At 54.3% G+C, this 16814-nt stretch overlaps 6 protein-coding genes across 6 annotated transcripts; 5 read left to right on the top strand and 1 right to left on the bottom strand.

Moving 5' to 3' along the window:
* Positions 1 to 926: 926 nt before the first annotated feature.
* On the top strand, positions 927 to 2207 carry MRS44_014607 (uncharacterized protein; the record flags this gene model as incomplete). The annotated part of the gene is made up of 4 exons (XM_046281532.2): positions 927 to 978; positions 1147 to 1255; positions 1326 to 1672; positions 1726 to 2207. The coding sequence occupies 4 exons, from the start codon at positions 927 to 929 to the stop codon at positions 2205 to 2207; spliced, it is 990 nt and encodes a 329-aa protein (XP_046127695.2).
* Positions 2208 to 2490: 283 nt separating this feature from the next.
* MRS44_014606 (uncharacterized protein) lies at positions 2491 to 2886 on the top strand (the record flags this gene model as incomplete). Its single annotated transcript, XM_046281531.1, has 1 exon — positions 2491 to 2886. One exon carries the CDS (start codon positions 2491 to 2493, stop codon positions 2884 to 2886), a length of 396 nt encoding a protein of 131 aa, XP_046127694.1.
* Positions 2887 to 4043: 1157 nt separating this feature from the next.
* Positions 4044 to 6917, bottom strand: MRS44_014605 (uncharacterized protein; the record flags this gene model as incomplete). The annotated part of the gene is made up of 3 exons (XM_046272981.2): positions 4044 to 5145; positions 5195 to 5351; positions 5405 to 6917. The coding sequence occupies 3 exons, from the start codon at positions 6915 to 6917 to the stop codon at positions 4044 to 4046; spliced, it is 2772 nt and encodes a 923-aa protein (XP_046127693.1).
* Positions 6918 to 7434: 517 nt separating this feature from the next.
* MRS44_014604 (uncharacterized protein) lies at positions 7435 to 7891 on the top strand (the record flags this gene model as incomplete). The annotated part of the gene is made up of 2 exons (XM_046281530.1): positions 7435 to 7462; positions 7536 to 7891. The coding sequence occupies 2 exons, from the start codon at positions 7435 to 7437 to the stop codon at positions 7889 to 7891; spliced, it is 384 nt and encodes a 127-aa protein (XP_046127692.1).
* A 736-nt stretch (positions 7892 to 8627) lies between these two features.
* On the top strand, positions 8628 to 12167 carry MRS44_014603 (uncharacterized protein; the record flags this gene model as incomplete). The annotated part of the gene is made up of 5 exons (XM_046282353.2): positions 8628 to 9268; positions 9320 to 10194; positions 10502 to 11368; positions 11429 to 11503; positions 11566 to 12167. 5 exons carry the CDS (start codon positions 8628 to 8630, stop codon positions 12165 to 12167), a joined length of 3060 nt encoding a protein of 1019 aa, XP_046127690.2.
* Positions 12168 to 14533: 2366 nt separating this feature from the next.
* Positions 14534 to 15689, top strand: MRS44_014602 (uncharacterized protein; the record flags this gene model as incomplete). Its single annotated transcript, XM_065618478.1, has 3 exons — positions 14534 to 14647; positions 14820 to 14917; positions 15203 to 15689. 3 exons carry the CDS (start codon positions 14534 to 14536, stop codon positions 15687 to 15689), a joined length of 699 nt encoding a protein of 232 aa, XP_065474550.1.
* Between the last annotated feature and the right edge of the window lie 1125 nt (positions 15690 to 16814).

Below are 16814 nucleotides of genomic sequence, written 5' to 3'. Positions count from 1 at the left end.
ATGTATGCTGTGACTTCCGTGCGATCACCCCTGGCTTCTTTCACTTTATAGGAATGGCGGGCTCAAAGGTGAGCGCGAGGGTGGATAGGATGTTCTGGGTGCTTGTTCCAAGTACCCGATACCACGAGCGACCTGTAAGTTAGCCAACAACGGTGTCAAGGAATCGAAGACAAGCCCACCCATACGCAGATTAGTATCCGAAACGAAGAGGGACTTCATCAGCAATGGGTCAAGGATAGGCTTTGGACCAAAGCTGAGTGATGTAGAATTCGAGGCAGTCATCAACCAGACCAGTCAATCCGTAGCATGGAAGCTCGTCACCGGGATACAGAGTGGCACAGCCACCTTGGCACTAGCCACAGTACTGACGGTTGGCTGGCCCTAGCACCTGTGTTGACTGGAGACACCATGCGGGTCAGTCCTGAGCATATCCTGCGTAGCTGGTACCTACAGCGTAGTGCAGCCCCCACATATCCTCAGGTACCATTACAGAGTTGCCTCGCTGACGGCACCAACGAAATAATTCGCCAGTTGTCTGCCTGTTTCCCCAGGCGGCCGTCATCATCCAACCCTTCATCCTCCTCCCATGCCCCATTTCGAGCCTTCTCTTCGCCATCCGTCATCACCTGGCCCTTAACTGTGTGCCTTTCAGGTTTTCTTTGTTCTCTCAACGCGCCCGCTCATTTAGAAAGCAACCGGCGAGCTTCTTTGTTACCGCGCGCTCACGCCCTTTAATATTAGGCTTGCTGCACCTTCCCGAGCCGTTCCTTTTCCCCTTCTCCCCAGCGCCGACTTTTTTTTTCTCCCTTCTTCTTTCAACCTCACTCCCACCACACGGCTTGCGATTGAGCTATCGTCAGCCACCGCACCTAACCCATATTCGGCTCGATCTTCTACCTGGCTCATCTCCAAGAACATCTGTCGAGATGGCTACCACCGCTATGGACTACGAGGCTGCTAATGGCGATCGATACGAAGGTTCGTTGCCGTCCATGCGGCGCGTTGCGGCGACGCGTCCGCACCACACAACCGTTGCTTGCCCATCTTGCATCACCGCCACCCATCGCCCATCATTTCGATCCTTCCTCACATCCCATCGACCAACCAGCTTCGCCATGATTCACAAATAGCTGACCCAAGATTCAGATGAGGCACCTCGCTACGAGCGCGACAACCGAAGCGCTTCGCCCCGTCCCCGTGACGACAACGAGGGAAGCCGCCGTCGCTCTGCATCGCCCGGCGGCCATGGCGACAGGTCAGTTCCCACGCTCCTCTCGACCAACACATCGACGCCTGCTGACAGTAAAATTTTTTTCTCCTCGCAGCAACATGAAGGATGTTTCCGCTCCCCGAGACGATGATGATGGTGCTGTAAACCCTGGCTCTAACCTCTTCGTTACCGGCATCCACCCCAAGCTCACCGAGGCCGAGGTCTCCAAGATGTTTGAGAAGTACGGCGATGTTGAGAAGTGCCAGATCATGCGCGATCCTCACACCAAGGAATCCCGTGGTTTCGGATTCGTCAAGATGGTCACCTCCGAGCAGGCCGAGGCTGCCAAGGAAGGCCTTCAGGGCGAGCAGATCGAGGGCCGAACATTGAGCATCGAGAAGGCCCGTCGAGCTCGTCCTCGCACCCCGACTCCCGGCAAGTACTTTGGTCCACCCAAGCGAGGTTCGTAACACTGCATAGCTACCTTTCGTTGCATTCTGTTGACTTGACACCAGAGCCCCGTCCCCGATACGACGACCGCCGACGTGGTGGCTACGGTGGCGGCGGCGGCTACGGCCGCGACGACCAGTACCGCTACCGTGGTTACGAGCGCAACTACGAGCGACGATACGAAGACCGTGGCGGCAACTATGGCGGTCGCGACTACGACCGTGGCTACCGTGAAGAGCGACGCTACGAAGACCGTGCCGGTGGCTATGGCGGCCGTGACTACGAGCGCGGCTATGACCGCCGCGACCGCGATGAAGGCTATGGCCGGGACCGATATGCCGGCCGCGAGGATCGGGATCGCTACGGCCCCCGTGGAGCTCCTGGCGGCTCCTCAGGTGGTTACGAACGTGAGCGATACGACCGCCAAGGCGACCGCGACGCCCCCCGAACTCGAGACCCAGCTGCCGGCGCTGGAGCTGCCGGGTACAGCGAGTCTGCCTCTCGTTCCGAGACGCGCGACGCCTACGGAGGTTCGGGCTACTACTGAGTGCTGCCTTCTATGTATCCGCTAATTCTGCCAGGCGCCCCCGACCGCAACATCCAGTGATCGCATCACCGGCCTTTACTATTGCCTGACTGATCGATCAGTCGTCGGAGTCACGACTCCTCTCCTTACCTCTCCTAACCTCACTGTTTTGCTCGTGCGCTTTCTTCTGTTTCACTGTTTTTCGTTTTTCTTTTCCTTCCATGGACGACAGCAGATCTAAAATCAAGCTCTGCTTACACAGGAGTTTCGTGTGATTGCGACAGTTAAGGGATTGGAATCAAAAATGGGTACTCGGCCTGCGTCACTTGAGTTTCTTGTTGCTGGTCAGTCTTGCGGCGACGAGGTCACAGAAGGACCACATTTGGCAGCTTCCGGATCATTGCAAAATCAAACACTTCATCAGTCATCCATCGCGTCTATCGACGACTACTTGATAGCATTGGCAGCACAGCATCAACCAGATGTCGACGTCGGCCTCATCGGTGAATCCCGTGGATCTATAAACACAACATACATCGAATGCGGTTTCCGTTACTCGCAGCCCCCCGTGCCGTCTTCAAAACACAAGAATGGGCTCTGCGAGTCGTCGCGACGGCGCAACTCTGAGCGGGCTCTGGCTCTGGATGCTGCCCTGCTCGCCTTGACTGACATCCTCTTTTTGTCTCAGACATACCCGTAAATATGTCGCCCATCGCCAATCAATCACCTATCGCTGTAATCAACTTGACGCCATGCAACCTTAAAATACTTTTGAACAACGCCATAGCTGGAGTCATTCGTCGGTGAGGGTAAAATGCGAGAGGGGGCGAATTCGTTATTGTTATGCTCGTGGGCTTCTCAACAACTCTACGTCACCGAGGCCCGCTGAAGCATTCCTGTGCTGGATCTTGACATTCACTGGACCTCCCTTGAAGCATCCCATCGAGATGCAGCTGGAAACATGCCAATTGGTAAGGTCTGCAGGCCGGGGACTTTACTGACTTAAGTGGCAGGGAGAATCCCTTGACAGCGAAGCCGAAACAGTGCGGCACTTCTACGATTCACCACATATGGTGGACTTGGACATGGCGATTACTTGGCTGGTTCGTTGGGCATTTCTTCACCCTCCATCGCTCAGAGGAAGTCGTGGTAGGCTTTGCTTCCTGAATTAGGCGGCGTCATGTACTTCCACCCGCTTGTTGTCTTGAGTGTTTGGTTGCAGTAGCTGTATTTCTGCACGTTGAATTGCTGCATCAAGTGATGCAATCAGACGCCGGGATCCTTTGCCTAATAGTAGTTCCAAATCAAGATAATCCTTATCAAATGCGATTGAACCACGTGAGTCTTGTGGGAAGTCAGACTTGACCTTTTATCCTTGTACCTCTTGTTGATCGAAGTAGGGGGCAACCTCGTGAGGTGCTTTGGACTCGCCCATAACATCGACATATTGTTGATTCGAGCTACTACCATGGAGACGTGCATTGTTTTGCATGTTTGTCTCCATGTATGCCTAGATTTGATAGATTTGGTCAACTGCCACCATGTTCAGTAGAACTGGCTGCAACATAAGCCCTTGCCTTCGGAGAACTGCACTACGTATCAATGTGAAATGCAAGTCAAACAGGCAGCGACAACTGCCCTCGGCGTAAAACCACCGTTTAGTACATTTAATTACGTTGGTACTCATAGATCATTACGTCTGCCATTAAGGCAAATTCTTTTCTTTCATAGGTAGTGGCCCCTTGAAGCTTCGAGAGCTGGGTCTACCATCAGCTTCCACCGCTTTCAAGTCCCGTCCACTCGAATCGCAACATATCGTGATCATCGCCAAAAGAGCATATATGCCACTCTATCTGGTTATTGCTGGCTACTTCCGGATCGAGTTGGATTGGCTCCAAGAAGCCATCCAACACCAGAAACAAGGGTACCCGTTGCGGCCTCCCTCAGTTGGTCCCGCTTTCTCACCCGGTTATGATCGTGGCCTTCCGTATCCGATGCCTCATGCTCCGGTGCTGTCTTGTCTGAAGTGAAGGAACTCTGCAAGGAACCCTGCAAGCTGGACAATGACGTAAAGTTTCTCTGCGCAACTCGGGCTGTAGCCCTTGAGAGATCAAAGAGGGACATTGGTGCTTCCTCAGCTTGACGAGCGGTCGCACTGGCGGTGATGTTGCGGGGCGGATAGGCCTTGTCTGGGCCTGGAGTCTGATATGCTCCTGGGAGGCCGGATAGATCGCCGGCAGCATTCCACGCGTCCTCCTTGGCAGCCTCTTCTTTGATGGCCGCGTCCAACTGCTCTTCACAGCGGCGGAAGGTTTTCAGTACTTCCTGAAGCTGAGGGGGAGGCGAAATACGCAGAGCAGTAGCAAGGCATTCAATGCGCTGCTCAAGATGGCGGATCTCAGGGTTACCGCTCGCCGTTCCAAGATGGGTTGGTTTCTGTGACCTTTCGGTGCGAACGTATTTTCCAGCATCTAGTGCTGCCTTCCATGACCACTCGTCACTGAAAATGGAAGACCGGGATTCGCTCTCGCTACCATGTGTGATTCCAAGACGACTGACCACATACGAGTATGCCGTTTCGAAGTCGTCCTCATGTAGAGCGGCTTCTATACACATGGCGACAATGCGCTTTTCGACCATTGATCGGATGAGATCCTGGTCATCGGGTGTTGGTGACTGCTTCCCCCGAATAGTATATGTAGGCAAGCCGGCATTGACCATGTTGTTGCCAAGCTCGACAAACTCTTGTAGCCTGGTATATGCTTTGGGGTTCTGCTCTAGAACCTTTCCAATTATGGAAACTGGATCAGAGTGCACCCTGAGGACAACTGGACTGAATGGCTCGCCTTGTTTGAGCACAAGCCGGTAGTCACTAAGGGCATGTGTAGCCCTGAGCAATGCCTCAATCCGTTGTCTCGCTGGATGAGTCTTGTCTATCGTCTTAGGAAACGCGCCGATACTGTTTCTGCTGTTAGCTCCGCTCTTCTCTACTGTAATACACGGCTTACATCTCATTGCACTTCTTTAACCCCCCTCTCGTCCGATTGGGATTGGACGCATTATCAAAAGCTCCAAGAGCAGAGTTCTGCACGGTGTTGAGTAGTACTGACGCCGACAGTGGATGATCCGGCGTTGCTTCGTAGAGGGAGTTTGCAAGAGAGTATCCTAGGAAGCGTTAGAAAACGAAGTTGTCAATTGGAGACATTTATGCAACTTACGCCCACTTGATAGCAAGGCTTTTAGAAACTCCGTCTCGATATAATCTACAGGGACATGTCCAAAGATGCCCCGTATAGAACCATTTGCTGCAGGGCCAGGTTCATTTCCCCAGCTGTGTAGCCAGAGGACTTCCTGTCGTGCTCTAATCCAAAACTCATCATCATTCTTGGGCGCACGGGCAGAGAGTGTTCGTATCAATCGCCCAAGTTCGGACTTTTGGTCCTGAACGTCCTGGATGAATGCGAGATCTCCGGCCTTTCGGACCGTGCAGGGAACACCGGACCGTGTTAGGAGGAAGGCACTTTGGATCAGGACAGTGAGGAGGTCAATTGACTCTTCCTTGGGTGTTGTCAAAGGGTTTGAGGGCTGTAATAGATCGTTCCGCAAGTGTGCCGAAGCCTTTGCTCCATCGAAATCGCTGGCATCAAAAGGCTGAACAGGCGCAAGAGCTGCTACTGTCGACCGGAGGTTGCCCTCGGGCTCCTCGTCTAGGAGAGTCTTAATCTTGCTGCACATTTTGTATGCCCCCTCTAGTGCATCAACCTCGGAGTCGGGAATAAGGTATGCTGAAGCCAACACAGCTTTGGCGTATGTGCGGTCAAGGTACTGCTGCTGGTTCTCCTGAAGCCAGGCACTGGTTTCTTCTCCTAGGTCGGTATCTGACGGGCCATCCCACGACTCGATCGCCCTCAGCGCTATCTTCCACGAGCCTGAAGCCTGCGAAATGAGCCACTCGAGAGTTTGCTCCCAGCCGGGGCAGGACAATTCTAATGCTGCACCAGACTCGCTGGATGTGTCCTCGTTGAAGAGATCCCGCTTCCACCTCGTGTCGTTGTAAAGCCATGGTCCGATCAAGCCCCGTAAATCGCGACCAATTAGGCCATACTCATCATCCGTGGCGCCAGTCTCAGCAAGCAGGTACTCGACAGCGGTCCGATCTGGAAGATTCTCAAACTCGAGAAGCGAAAATCTTGCCTGTTTTTGGGGGTAGTATAGATGGTTTCTCCTCAGTAGCGGCAGGACCGTTGATATCATCCACGTGCGTATCGACGAGGCATGGTCGAGGAACGGTACGAGTAGATCTGGGACCAGAGAGAGCATGCCCGCCTCTTCGTCCATCCTATAGCCCCTTGAGAATAGGAAGGAGATTAAGGGGTCGACATCGGTACCATGGGGTACGTCGGGGCCTTTTAGCGGTAGGAGATGGAGTTTCTTGATCTTTCTTGAAGCTTGCTCGTCCGAGAGGCTATCCACGGGAGAAGTGTCAAGTTGGTTGTCGGGTGTCGTTTGCGACAGAGGCTCGCCCGAGGTTATGGCATGCACAAAAGGCGCATAAATCGAGGGACTGACGGTTTCGGGAAGGTACGTGAGAAGAATTCGAAGTATGAGTTCCTGGCGCAGAATAGTGCCATGTTGGGAGATGAGGGAGGATAGGCTTTCAAGGTTGGAGATGGTCGCGAAATGCACCGCCAGAAGGACCACCTTTGCAGGAGAGGGCGGGAGACCAGCCATGGCGAGAACCGAAATGTGCTGCTTGATCAAGCCCGAGAAGTCCCTAATGGTGCCGGATGCGTTAGATTCACAAGTGTTTGCGGCGTGCTGGCAGAAGAAGCACTCCTTCGCATTGAATCCGACGTCGTCATATGGTTCGCGACAACTAACAAAGTGGCAGGTCCATGATAAGATAGAGGCGTGGTGGGACAGGTAGCTCCAGCCACACGTTGCTTCCAAGCTGTCCCTGGTTTTGTGTCTCAATGCGCCACGGATGGCTGAGGCATTTCCGGGGTGGCAGTACTAGCAGTCGTGACTGAGATTTTAGGGATGATCTCATACAACAAGAAGTATTCCCAGTTATCTCTCCAGCCCACCCACTCATCCAATCGCCGCGCAGCGATTTGCTACACTCGTCGGGTGAACTCATGTGCCGGAACACTTGACGACTGACACTTCAACGTCGGACAGACGCGAATTAACGACAACACATCGCCCGACCCGTAACAAGCCTCGATACATACTCAATTGGCTCAAGATGGCGTCGGGATATGGTCTGAACGGCGGTAAGTTCGACATGGCGACACCGGTATTCAATTTCGAGCGGGCTCGAGCTGATAATTGCACCTCGGTCTTTAGGCGTCGGCCGCTGCTTTCCCTTCTGGCAGGAGGTTATGGGCTGCTACGTCGTCAACACCTCGGCCACTGACGACTCGGGCAAGAAGAAGTGCGGTTTCGCCCTCGAAGACTACTACGAGTGCCTTCACCACAAGAAGGAGGTAAGTTCGGGACCGAGAGAAGCCGGTGCATTCGGCATCGCGGGACAGGAGATTGACGATGGTGCACAGCACGCCCGAGCCCTGGCAATCCAGGCTGCCTACGCCAGAACCGAGTCTTCGACTGCCCGAGACGACGCGCCGAGCGTTAAGCAAATACGGAACCTGGGACTCATCGATAAGGAAGAAGACACGAAGAAGGTGTTGGGGCAGAGCTAGACGGTGGAATGAGGCAGATCCGATAAACGCATGTGGGAGCCACTGATGTTTTCAGTTTGTGACCCGCATCGTCTGTATATGATGATGGAATAAATCTTGGTTCAATTCACCTGGTCCAGCCCGATTTGTCTTAACCGACGACCGACGACTTGAAATCATCATGAGTGCCGAGAGCAATGCTTGCTGGGATATGAGACGTCGCGCTGTTTCACTACCTGCCTAATGATGCTCCCCAGCCCAAATATTGTCCGGTCGAGACCTCAATGGGCATCTAGCTTGGACGGCAAGGAATTTCGAAATGAGGCCATCCAACGTTCCTGGGGCGTCATCCTATGGTCCAGAAAGTGGTATGCTGATATACATGAAAGCCGTCGTAGGCGGAATGCTGCCCAGAAAGCCATGTACATGATCAACTAGCCCGCGGTAATATGGGAATCGAAACAAAGCGTTTCCTCGGGAGAATGCGGCATAACCTATCCCATTTTAGTCCTGTTGGCGGAGTGCGCAATGCGTGGGCAGGAAGTGGTGTAGTACGGCTGGTGGCAGCTGGTCGGCAGTTCCTCCTCCGAGACTGGTCGACATTCTACCTCCCACGTTTTCCAGCCATCACACTCTCCTTTTCTCGATCCAGTTCGCACGCTGACGAGCTTTTCAAGCCATCTTTGATCAATTTGTATAGCCTCGATTTGCCGTTGCTCCCCTTTGCGGGTTGGTTCGATCAGCAAGGCTCGCCGCAATGCCCTGTTTTCGAGGTGTTGACATCTCCCTCATCGCCCAACCCGGTTCCAAAAAGCTCCCGGAGTTTCCTCACTCAGACGCTTCTTCGGTTCGCATCTTAACACCAGCCGATCGCTCTTCCAATCCGACCAGCGCTGGCTCAGCCTCTCCTGACGTAGACTCGCCGCATATCCAGAAAGCCAGCCCTCGGGTCTCTGTTTATGTCCCATCCGTCCCAGGCAGGTCGCTCTTTGAGCTCTTACTTAACAGAGGCCCTCTGACACCAGTTGTAGGCGCTCAATTCGGAATTCATTACTCGCTCAGCAAGATACCCGAACCACCATGCTACCTGTACTTCAAGATTTTTATGAACGGCCGAAACGTCACCAACTGTGGAGTAAATCCTGCTGCCCAGGCCTCGGGCTCCATCACACGCTCTCTGTGTGAGCCCAGCGACCGATGGCACTACAAAGAGAACGGGGTACTGCACAAAAGAGAGGGTATCGAGGCACGTTGCTTCTACTTCCTTCCGACTTCGAGCAGGACCTCCGTGGCAGATGACGGCGGTCTCATCGAAATTCAGGTTTTTCGAGCCAAGGGCCGCAAAAGAAGGTCGCCTATACTGGGAAAACACCGTAATCAGGATACCTATGGCATAGCGTTTGTCTTCATATGGTTCTTCTCTGAGTTTGCGAACTAACATCATGGTAGAACACCATCAGGGGGGCTTGTAGAGTCCCCTGAAACTGCCTGCTACTACGACTGGATTCTGATCGACCCCAAGGAGTTCCCATTTGTCTCGTTCCACTTTCACTACCGCTCTTGGGCTAATCTTTGCCAGCTGAATCTGGCACCAGCTTTCAGGGAACTGGGCGAGTTCCCTCTCTTGGTCCAGGGGAGCCCGCGCGGAGTCACATCAGGTCTTTCGACCCGTGACCATGAAACAAAAAGCCAGGAGTCGATCAGATCCGAAGATATTTGTGACCAACATGCGGACACTGATAGCGATGAGGGTCTTCTCAATGTCCTATCGAGGCTAGCGCTACTACCTAGACCACCAGGTCGTCCCCTCTCAGGCGAAGAGATTCCCAAGTTGGCACCACCAGGAGGGGGTTCTGCCCGCCCTCTTCCAGAAATCCCGATCAAAAAGCCAACGCCGAAGAAATCTTTCGAATCATGTACACCTTCTATTACGCCATCTCTTCTGCCATACATTGAGGAAGAGCCAAGCGAGGTCGAGGAGGAGGTCGAGATTGGCCTAGCAAAGTCGATACCCGTACGATCCGAGTCTCTTCGCGGCAACAAGCCCCGACCACTCAAGCTAGCTGGGCTTGGAAGCCGTCCAGAGCCACTGTCATTGCCTAAAGAAAGAATGCAGCCTACTCTTCGCAAGTCGTCGGGTTTTCCAATCAAGACCCCTGGCCTCGATCACGGCCAGACCTCACGAGAGTCCACGAACGGCAGAAACAATCAGGGGTGTCAAGCTCAAAGTGAACTGGGATCCGAGATCGTATCCATCGTCACGGAGACAGAGCAATCTTTCAAAACTGAATGGACCTTGAGCGAAAGCGAATGGATGAAAAGGGGTCGTTGATTACATGACAGAGATATGCAGGGTGTTGCGCTCCGTCCCGTGAGCCAAATGAATTCTTAGGAGGCGAACAGCGGGCAGTTCATGGGCTTCCTTGGCAAGGATTACGACTACGATGCACATTTGTATGAGCAAAAGCTGTATAATGATCTTGAGGTTTAGATGGAGTGCTTTAATCTCAAGCAAGCGCTCAAGTTAAAAGCCACCTAATGGTAATAAAGCGTCACGATTCACCTTACGTAGCTTTCAGAGCAGATGTTACTTCCCCGTTGTTTATCTGATATGCTGATTGCCACTGGCAGCCCAGCAGCTGGCAACAGCTGGCAGCAACTGGCAACTCCTGCTTCCTCCTTCCTGCCCTCTACCTTCTTGGGGTGACGCCCTCCCTTCCGTTGATTTGTACAAACCTTCATTCACCTGTCGAACCCTAGCAAATAGTGAATGCCGACATCACGACACCATTGACATGGCCGACTCTGGCTTGCTGCGGTTCCTTGGGGCCAACAAATCTCGCGCCCACGGACTATCGTCACCTCGGTCCGAACCTGCTCTCAAAGATCTTGTCAATATGAGTCAAAAAGACACCGACGTGCAAGCCCCTCCCGATAGGCCAAGCATGGCACGCATGGCGAGCTGGCAGGGTTTGGCCAGCGCCGAGCAGGCAACACCGAGTGCTTCTGTTCCTGAGCCCCTAGTCGTCGAGCCAGACGATGTGGACAAGCTGTTCATCAACGCAAGTCAGCAGGTCTGGCACAATCCATCGATGGATCAGATAGCAGGTGCTTTACGTGCTGCATTGATGACGAATCCTTCAAACCAGCCACTCTCTGCTGAGTACCGCCCGCACGTCTTGTACCTACTAGAAGGGTACAGCAACATCCACCACAAGATTGCCAAACTCGAGAGAGACTTGGAGAATACGAAGGATGTACTTGAGAAACAAGCTCAGCGACATGACACCATTGAGGAGCACTGGATGGTTCAAGAGGCGAGATACAAGGCTGAAGTCAAGCGTCTTGAGCTGGTCATTCACGAAGTGTCAGGCAAAGGCCTGCAGGCTGTAGCGCTGGCCAGAGCCGGCAGCCTCATTAGAAACAAGCCAAGAGCTCTATCCCAGGAGGGAGTAGCGCCAAGAGGGGATGCAGCCGATGACCATTCTCCAGGCAGCAGTAAGTGTTCACGAATTATTCCCATTAGAAATGTCATGTGCAAACCACTTACAATATCAGCACCTGGGGGCTTGCAGCACAAAAGTTCAAACGAAGTATCACACGGCGGATTACGAAGCCGGCCTGGCACGATCCGTAAGTATCTATTATCGGCACCCAGTTGGTTGTACAAGTCAATGCTAACGTGTCACAAACAGTAACACGAAAGCAAACCATAGACATCAGCAACGAGGTCAGGCTGAGTAGGCGTTTCAGACGACTGGATAAAATTGCCCTGGAGAAGCGTGCTGAGGGAACTTGCCGAGTAGATGAAGAGAGTGCCAATCACGGAGAGACCTACGACGAGCAAGGCCGAGCCGAACAGCCTTTCCGGAGAGAGGCCGGCTCCCCATCAGGCACAAGCTCGTCTGGTGGTGATGAACCGCCACAGGAAGGCAAAGCCAAGAAGAAGCGGCATTCCGCCGAAAGAAGAGCATCACATGGTGCCGGTATTGACGGTCAGCCTAAGGCCGCAACGCAGACGTCGCAGAACGACAAGGCTGCAGTGCATGAGCCTAGGAACGATGACCAGCGGGCGCGTGGTCATCGTCGCCAGTTCTCGTTTGTACCTGGAGACGATGGGGCGGCAGTGAGGCTGGCAGGCACAATGGCGTCACGAAATACCGCAGTGGCTCAGGAAAACCCCGAACAGACAGCAGCGTTGGATGAACAACCGAGGCCACCCCTCTCAACAAAACCGGAGGTCGAGATCGGCCGAATGGATAAGGGCAGCAGAGGTCCTACGGCCGGTCACTGGTGATACCACTGGAATCACGGAGTTTGGAGGACCCAGCGAGCAGGTCTCGTGCCGTTCTCAAACCGGACCTGGAGCAATTCGACTTCGTAGAGCGGAATAGTTGGCCATCAGTCGAGAAATCCGGACAGCGAGGCTGGGACGAGCATTCTTGGCAGCCAGTGAGTGATGGATATGCGGCCTTGCCGAGCGAGAACAGAGTTTCTCACAGTGGTCAACGGTGAAAGTTTGTTCGAGGGGTGAGGCCGAGGAGGACCCATCTGGTCACAGGAGGGGTGCCCGAGAGGTGTTGCGGCGATGAACGATGGCAGCGTGAATCCTGATGTTCCTGACAGCGGACGGCACGGGTATCCGCAATGGGGAGGTCCGGGGCAGGCAGGTTTGGCAAGACCGGGGGCGCCGGGTTGACGAGCTCGACGGAAGAAGCAAGGCGTGTGATGGCGGACGTGACACGGGCACAGCGGGCGAGACGGGATCTAGCCGTACAAAACAAAGACAGGTTGTTCGTTGAGCAAAACGCGGAGGAGATAGGCTAGACAAGCCCGGACCTGCCTGTCATGAAGCACAAGACGCCGGTGCCGAACCTTAGATGAGGCTCAATGTACTGACAACCGTCAGAATTAAGGTTAAACTTGGAGCGGCTCTAGGGTGGCGCACAGTAGACTCGAGGACAGGAATGCTGTTGGCGTTGGTTTTCCATGTGTGCTGAATCGAGCGTTGGTGAATCGGCAGCGGGAAGGGGGGAATGTGACAGCCACTATTCAAGGAACCCACCGGTAGGACGGGAAGATTGAGCGAACTTGTCCCCTTGGCTGAAGGATGGCGGGAACAGCTAGGCTAGGGCAGCTCGTCTGCTGGCAGGGCCTCGTGCGTGAGACGGATCGTGGAGAGGTAAGTGGAATCCATGATTCGTGCACATTCTGCTCTCCCTCACCTGCCCCTACCCCTCATCTGATCAGTCAAAGAAGTAACATTCCCTTGCTTTCGGTTCTTCTCCTGTTATGAGTTTTTTTTTTTTTTAGGATGATCGGAACCTCGTCGGCATTTTTCTCTTGAGTTTTCCGAGCCCGCATATTGATAGAGGCAGCAGCTTGGACGCTCAACAACGGACACAGTTGGCGGTTGATGCGTTGGTCAATGAGCCAACATGCAAGTGTGTTTGAACACGGATGGGGATGGCTTCACTAGCAGCGATCGAGCCCCAACGTCTCTCGAGTGGAGGTTCAGCTCGGAGGGGGGTGTGAGCTAGTTTTGTCCAATCAAGGTGTCGGGCACCTTGACAGCCCCAGGCACCTCGAACGGGGTGATGACTAACTAGCGCCTTGAGCTGGCAGCGGATCGCGCGGCGCCCCCTCCCCTTCCCTTCCCCGACCCCGAACGACGATAAGCGAGAGCGCTGAACCCAGATCCCCGGGTCTTGCACCTCCTGTCCGACGGGAGCCATCCATATTCGTCGTGAGAGGCTCGCTCCCGTCCTTCTGTGTTTTGCTTCCCCCCATCGCACCCCTTCCTGCCTTTGGTTAGGGCAATCGAAATGGAGGAGCCATCGCTTCAACCGTCGAGCAACCTGTGTAGGTTTACCATGATCTGACTTTTCCCGTCCTTTCTTTTTGTCGGTGACCATTAATTGAGGCGCCTGGCTCGGCAAGGTTGTCGGGTTTGGCTGTTGGGGCTGGATGCGATCCACGTTGCTGGGGATCAGACAGTCCCGGCAACAGGTGCAGACGGTTTTGTGGGAACGACGACGGACGGACGCGACAACGGGAATGGGAATGGGCATGGGAATGAGAATGGGGGACCAAAGGGAGGCGGAATGCGTGCGCCGCGCGTGTTGCCTCTTGTCGCGGGTCTAGACAGACGCCTCAGGGCCCGGAAGCATACAAAGATTTGTCATTGATTGATTTTGAGGTGAGGCATGGAGATGGATGTTGGTTGCACGCGATGGGGGGCACAAGGTTTTGCGCAGTGAGCGTGAGCGACACGATGCACCCAGCCGTGCGCGTTCTCGAGGCAGGTGCTTCCCTGCTGAAATGAGCAAGACAGGGAAGAGTTGCCGTGTCTCGATGTTTGTCCCCATCTCAGGATGGATTGGATGTGCATTGCATGGTATGGCATCACATTTGCCAACTGAGTTTTTGTTTCCTTCCTTTTGCTTCGCTGGTGGTTTCGCCTCGTCGATCCATGACCGTTTCATCAGCAACACCACCACCCGCGAAAACGCAGCACAAAGTAAAAAAATAATAAGGTACGGTGATGGCATCGTCAGGAGCAAGGATCTAGCAACGATTTGCAGCACGTAAGCAGCCGTCAAGGTACCACCGGTCCCAACCAACCTAATCCCCCCTCCTGGCACGCACGATCAGAGGGGAATGATGAGCGGCAACCAGATCGCAGCGGCTTGCGACGTCGTCGTGACGCAAAAGGACAGCCATGGCTTGGTACCGACGGTGCACCAGGGACGGATGCGACGTCGGGATATAATACGGGTACGTACTATGCCACATGCATTCTTGGGGTTGCACGATTGAGATGAGATGAGGTGCAACAGAAGACTCCCTGGATACCCAAGATTCGGTCTGAGACCCTCGCAACGGGCCTTACCAGAGCGACCCTCCCAGCTAGCCTGCCCGTGAGGAAAATTGGACAAAAACGGGGTAGCACGATGCAGTCTCGGAGGGGTTCAAGATTGAAGCAGGGGCCGTCGTCCAACTAGAGCACGATGCTGGAGGGGGAGTGATTTTAGCCAACGGTGAGAGGTGCGTGAGCGGGAGCGGCAGTGGACCTCCTAGACCTCGTAGCCGGATCCATGACCCATGCTCTTGATCCAAGACATTGGCATGGATGGACATCCCATCCGCCCAGAGACAAAATAACCCGTGTGTGGCTGGCCCCGATGGAGCAAATAGCGGCATGTTCTAACCCGCCAGCAGTCGAGCAGTTGTAGACAGTTTTTCAAATAGTTTCAACAGTTCAGCCCAGGGCCTCGAGGGGACGGCGACGTTGGTTTAATGACTGATCAAGGGTCTCTGAGTCGTGCACAGCTTCAAGGTTTCCAGTAGCGAGGGACTAGCCCGCCAGCCAGCCAGTCAATCAACCCGGCAGGGAGGCGAGCCTTCTCTCAAACCGTCCAATACACCACCTGCATACCCACGACAGGACCGATCCATCCATCAGAATGGATCCGATCAACAACCGCCATCGCCCATCACCCATCGACAGCAAACCCAAGCCAGAGCGTGCGGCGCCAGAACGGTGGAAGAACCAGGGAAGCGCAGGTTTGACAGGGGACGACAGGGTTCAAGGGACGACAGCGAGCAATCAGAGACAAGGAACGACCAGCCCGACAGGGAACAGGGCATGATTGCTTTGGCCCGTCGGCAAATCAGAGGTTTCAACGGGCGGGAGGCCAAGGGCGACACAAGGCGACAAGGAGACCAGGGGCAGCCCCCGAGGCCGAAACGCAACGGGCGCCCGAAATTCTTCGGGCACTGGCACCAGCCCCAGACACGGGCTGCCATCGTGACGTGACACTTGCAACCAGGTAGGCCCCTGGCGATCAGTAATCGTGAAAATAAAGAAACCGTTGAGACTGCCCTCCTTCTTCTCCTCCCCATGCAAGTGCCAGCAGCCCCCTTGTCATGTCCCCTGTCGTGGAATTTCGGGCACGCACTCTCAGCGATGTTCGTCGGCGCGCCATCGTCATGGGGATCGATCTTGGGAGCGCCCGACGACAGACCGACCACGACGAGGGTTGGGGGTGTGCAGGGCAAGGGCATGAGCGAAAACAGAAGCTGCTGGATTGCTTGCAGAGCTTGGGGGGACAGAGAGAATAAACTCGTTTAGTTGAAGATCGCAATTGAACAAGGGAAAGTGCGAAAGGGGCCGATGTTTCCCAAAAATCGCATGTCGCCTGTGCATGCGATTTACAGATGCTGTCAGGGATTGCCGTCATCGAGGCTGCAATTGCCTCTGTTGGTGATGATGCTGCGACGACAGCAACACCAGCAGATCTCCCACTAGGTCCTGGCCTGACAATTCGATGGAAATGCTCTGCCAACACGCTACGAGAAACAAAACGCATCTGCAGATTTATCCTTGTGGTTGCACGTTTGCGACACCATTTTTTTCCTGCTCACCACCTTTTTTCCCCTATGTCGATCTGGTGCGCAGAAACACTGGCTCGGTTCTTCTTGGTGTTTCGCCCTCCCGTGTTTCGTGGTCGTCATCGGCAAACGTCTTGGTTTCATGTGAGAACCCCCCCGAATGTCATCGACTGCACACCAACATCCCTGTCTAGGCCTGTTCAGCTTCAGTTCGCAAGCCAGCCTCATCGGTGATACTACCCTGTACGCGCACCAAATTTCCAGGTCCCCTTGGTTTCGCCCATCCCTCGCCGGCCGAGGGAGTCCTCGTGCTGTGATTAGCAGCAGGTCTTCATTTGAGGCTGGCGTCGTCTTTGATTGCGATGCCTATCCATCTTTCCTTTTGGTTGCGCTCTTCGCTGTTGTATCATCTTATTTCATTGCTAGCCCCAGTTAACTCATGTCGCTCATTTGCCTCTGGCACCCCAAACTCGACCTATTGGCCAATCAATGCGACTTCGTATCCCGGCAAGGGTCCTCTGTGAAATACCCAAGCAGCTGCCCATCCACG

Source organism: Fusarium solani (assembly GCF_023522795.1).
Source record: "Fusarium solani strain SB1 chromosome Unknown bctg00000010, whole genome shotgun sequence".
NCBI classification, from domain to species: Eukaryota; Fungi; Ascomycota; class Sordariomycetes; order Hypocreales; family Nectriaceae; genus Fusarium; species Fusarium solani.
Note: the sequence above shows the minus strand (reverse complement) of the source record. Positions and strands in the feature narration are given on the sequence as shown.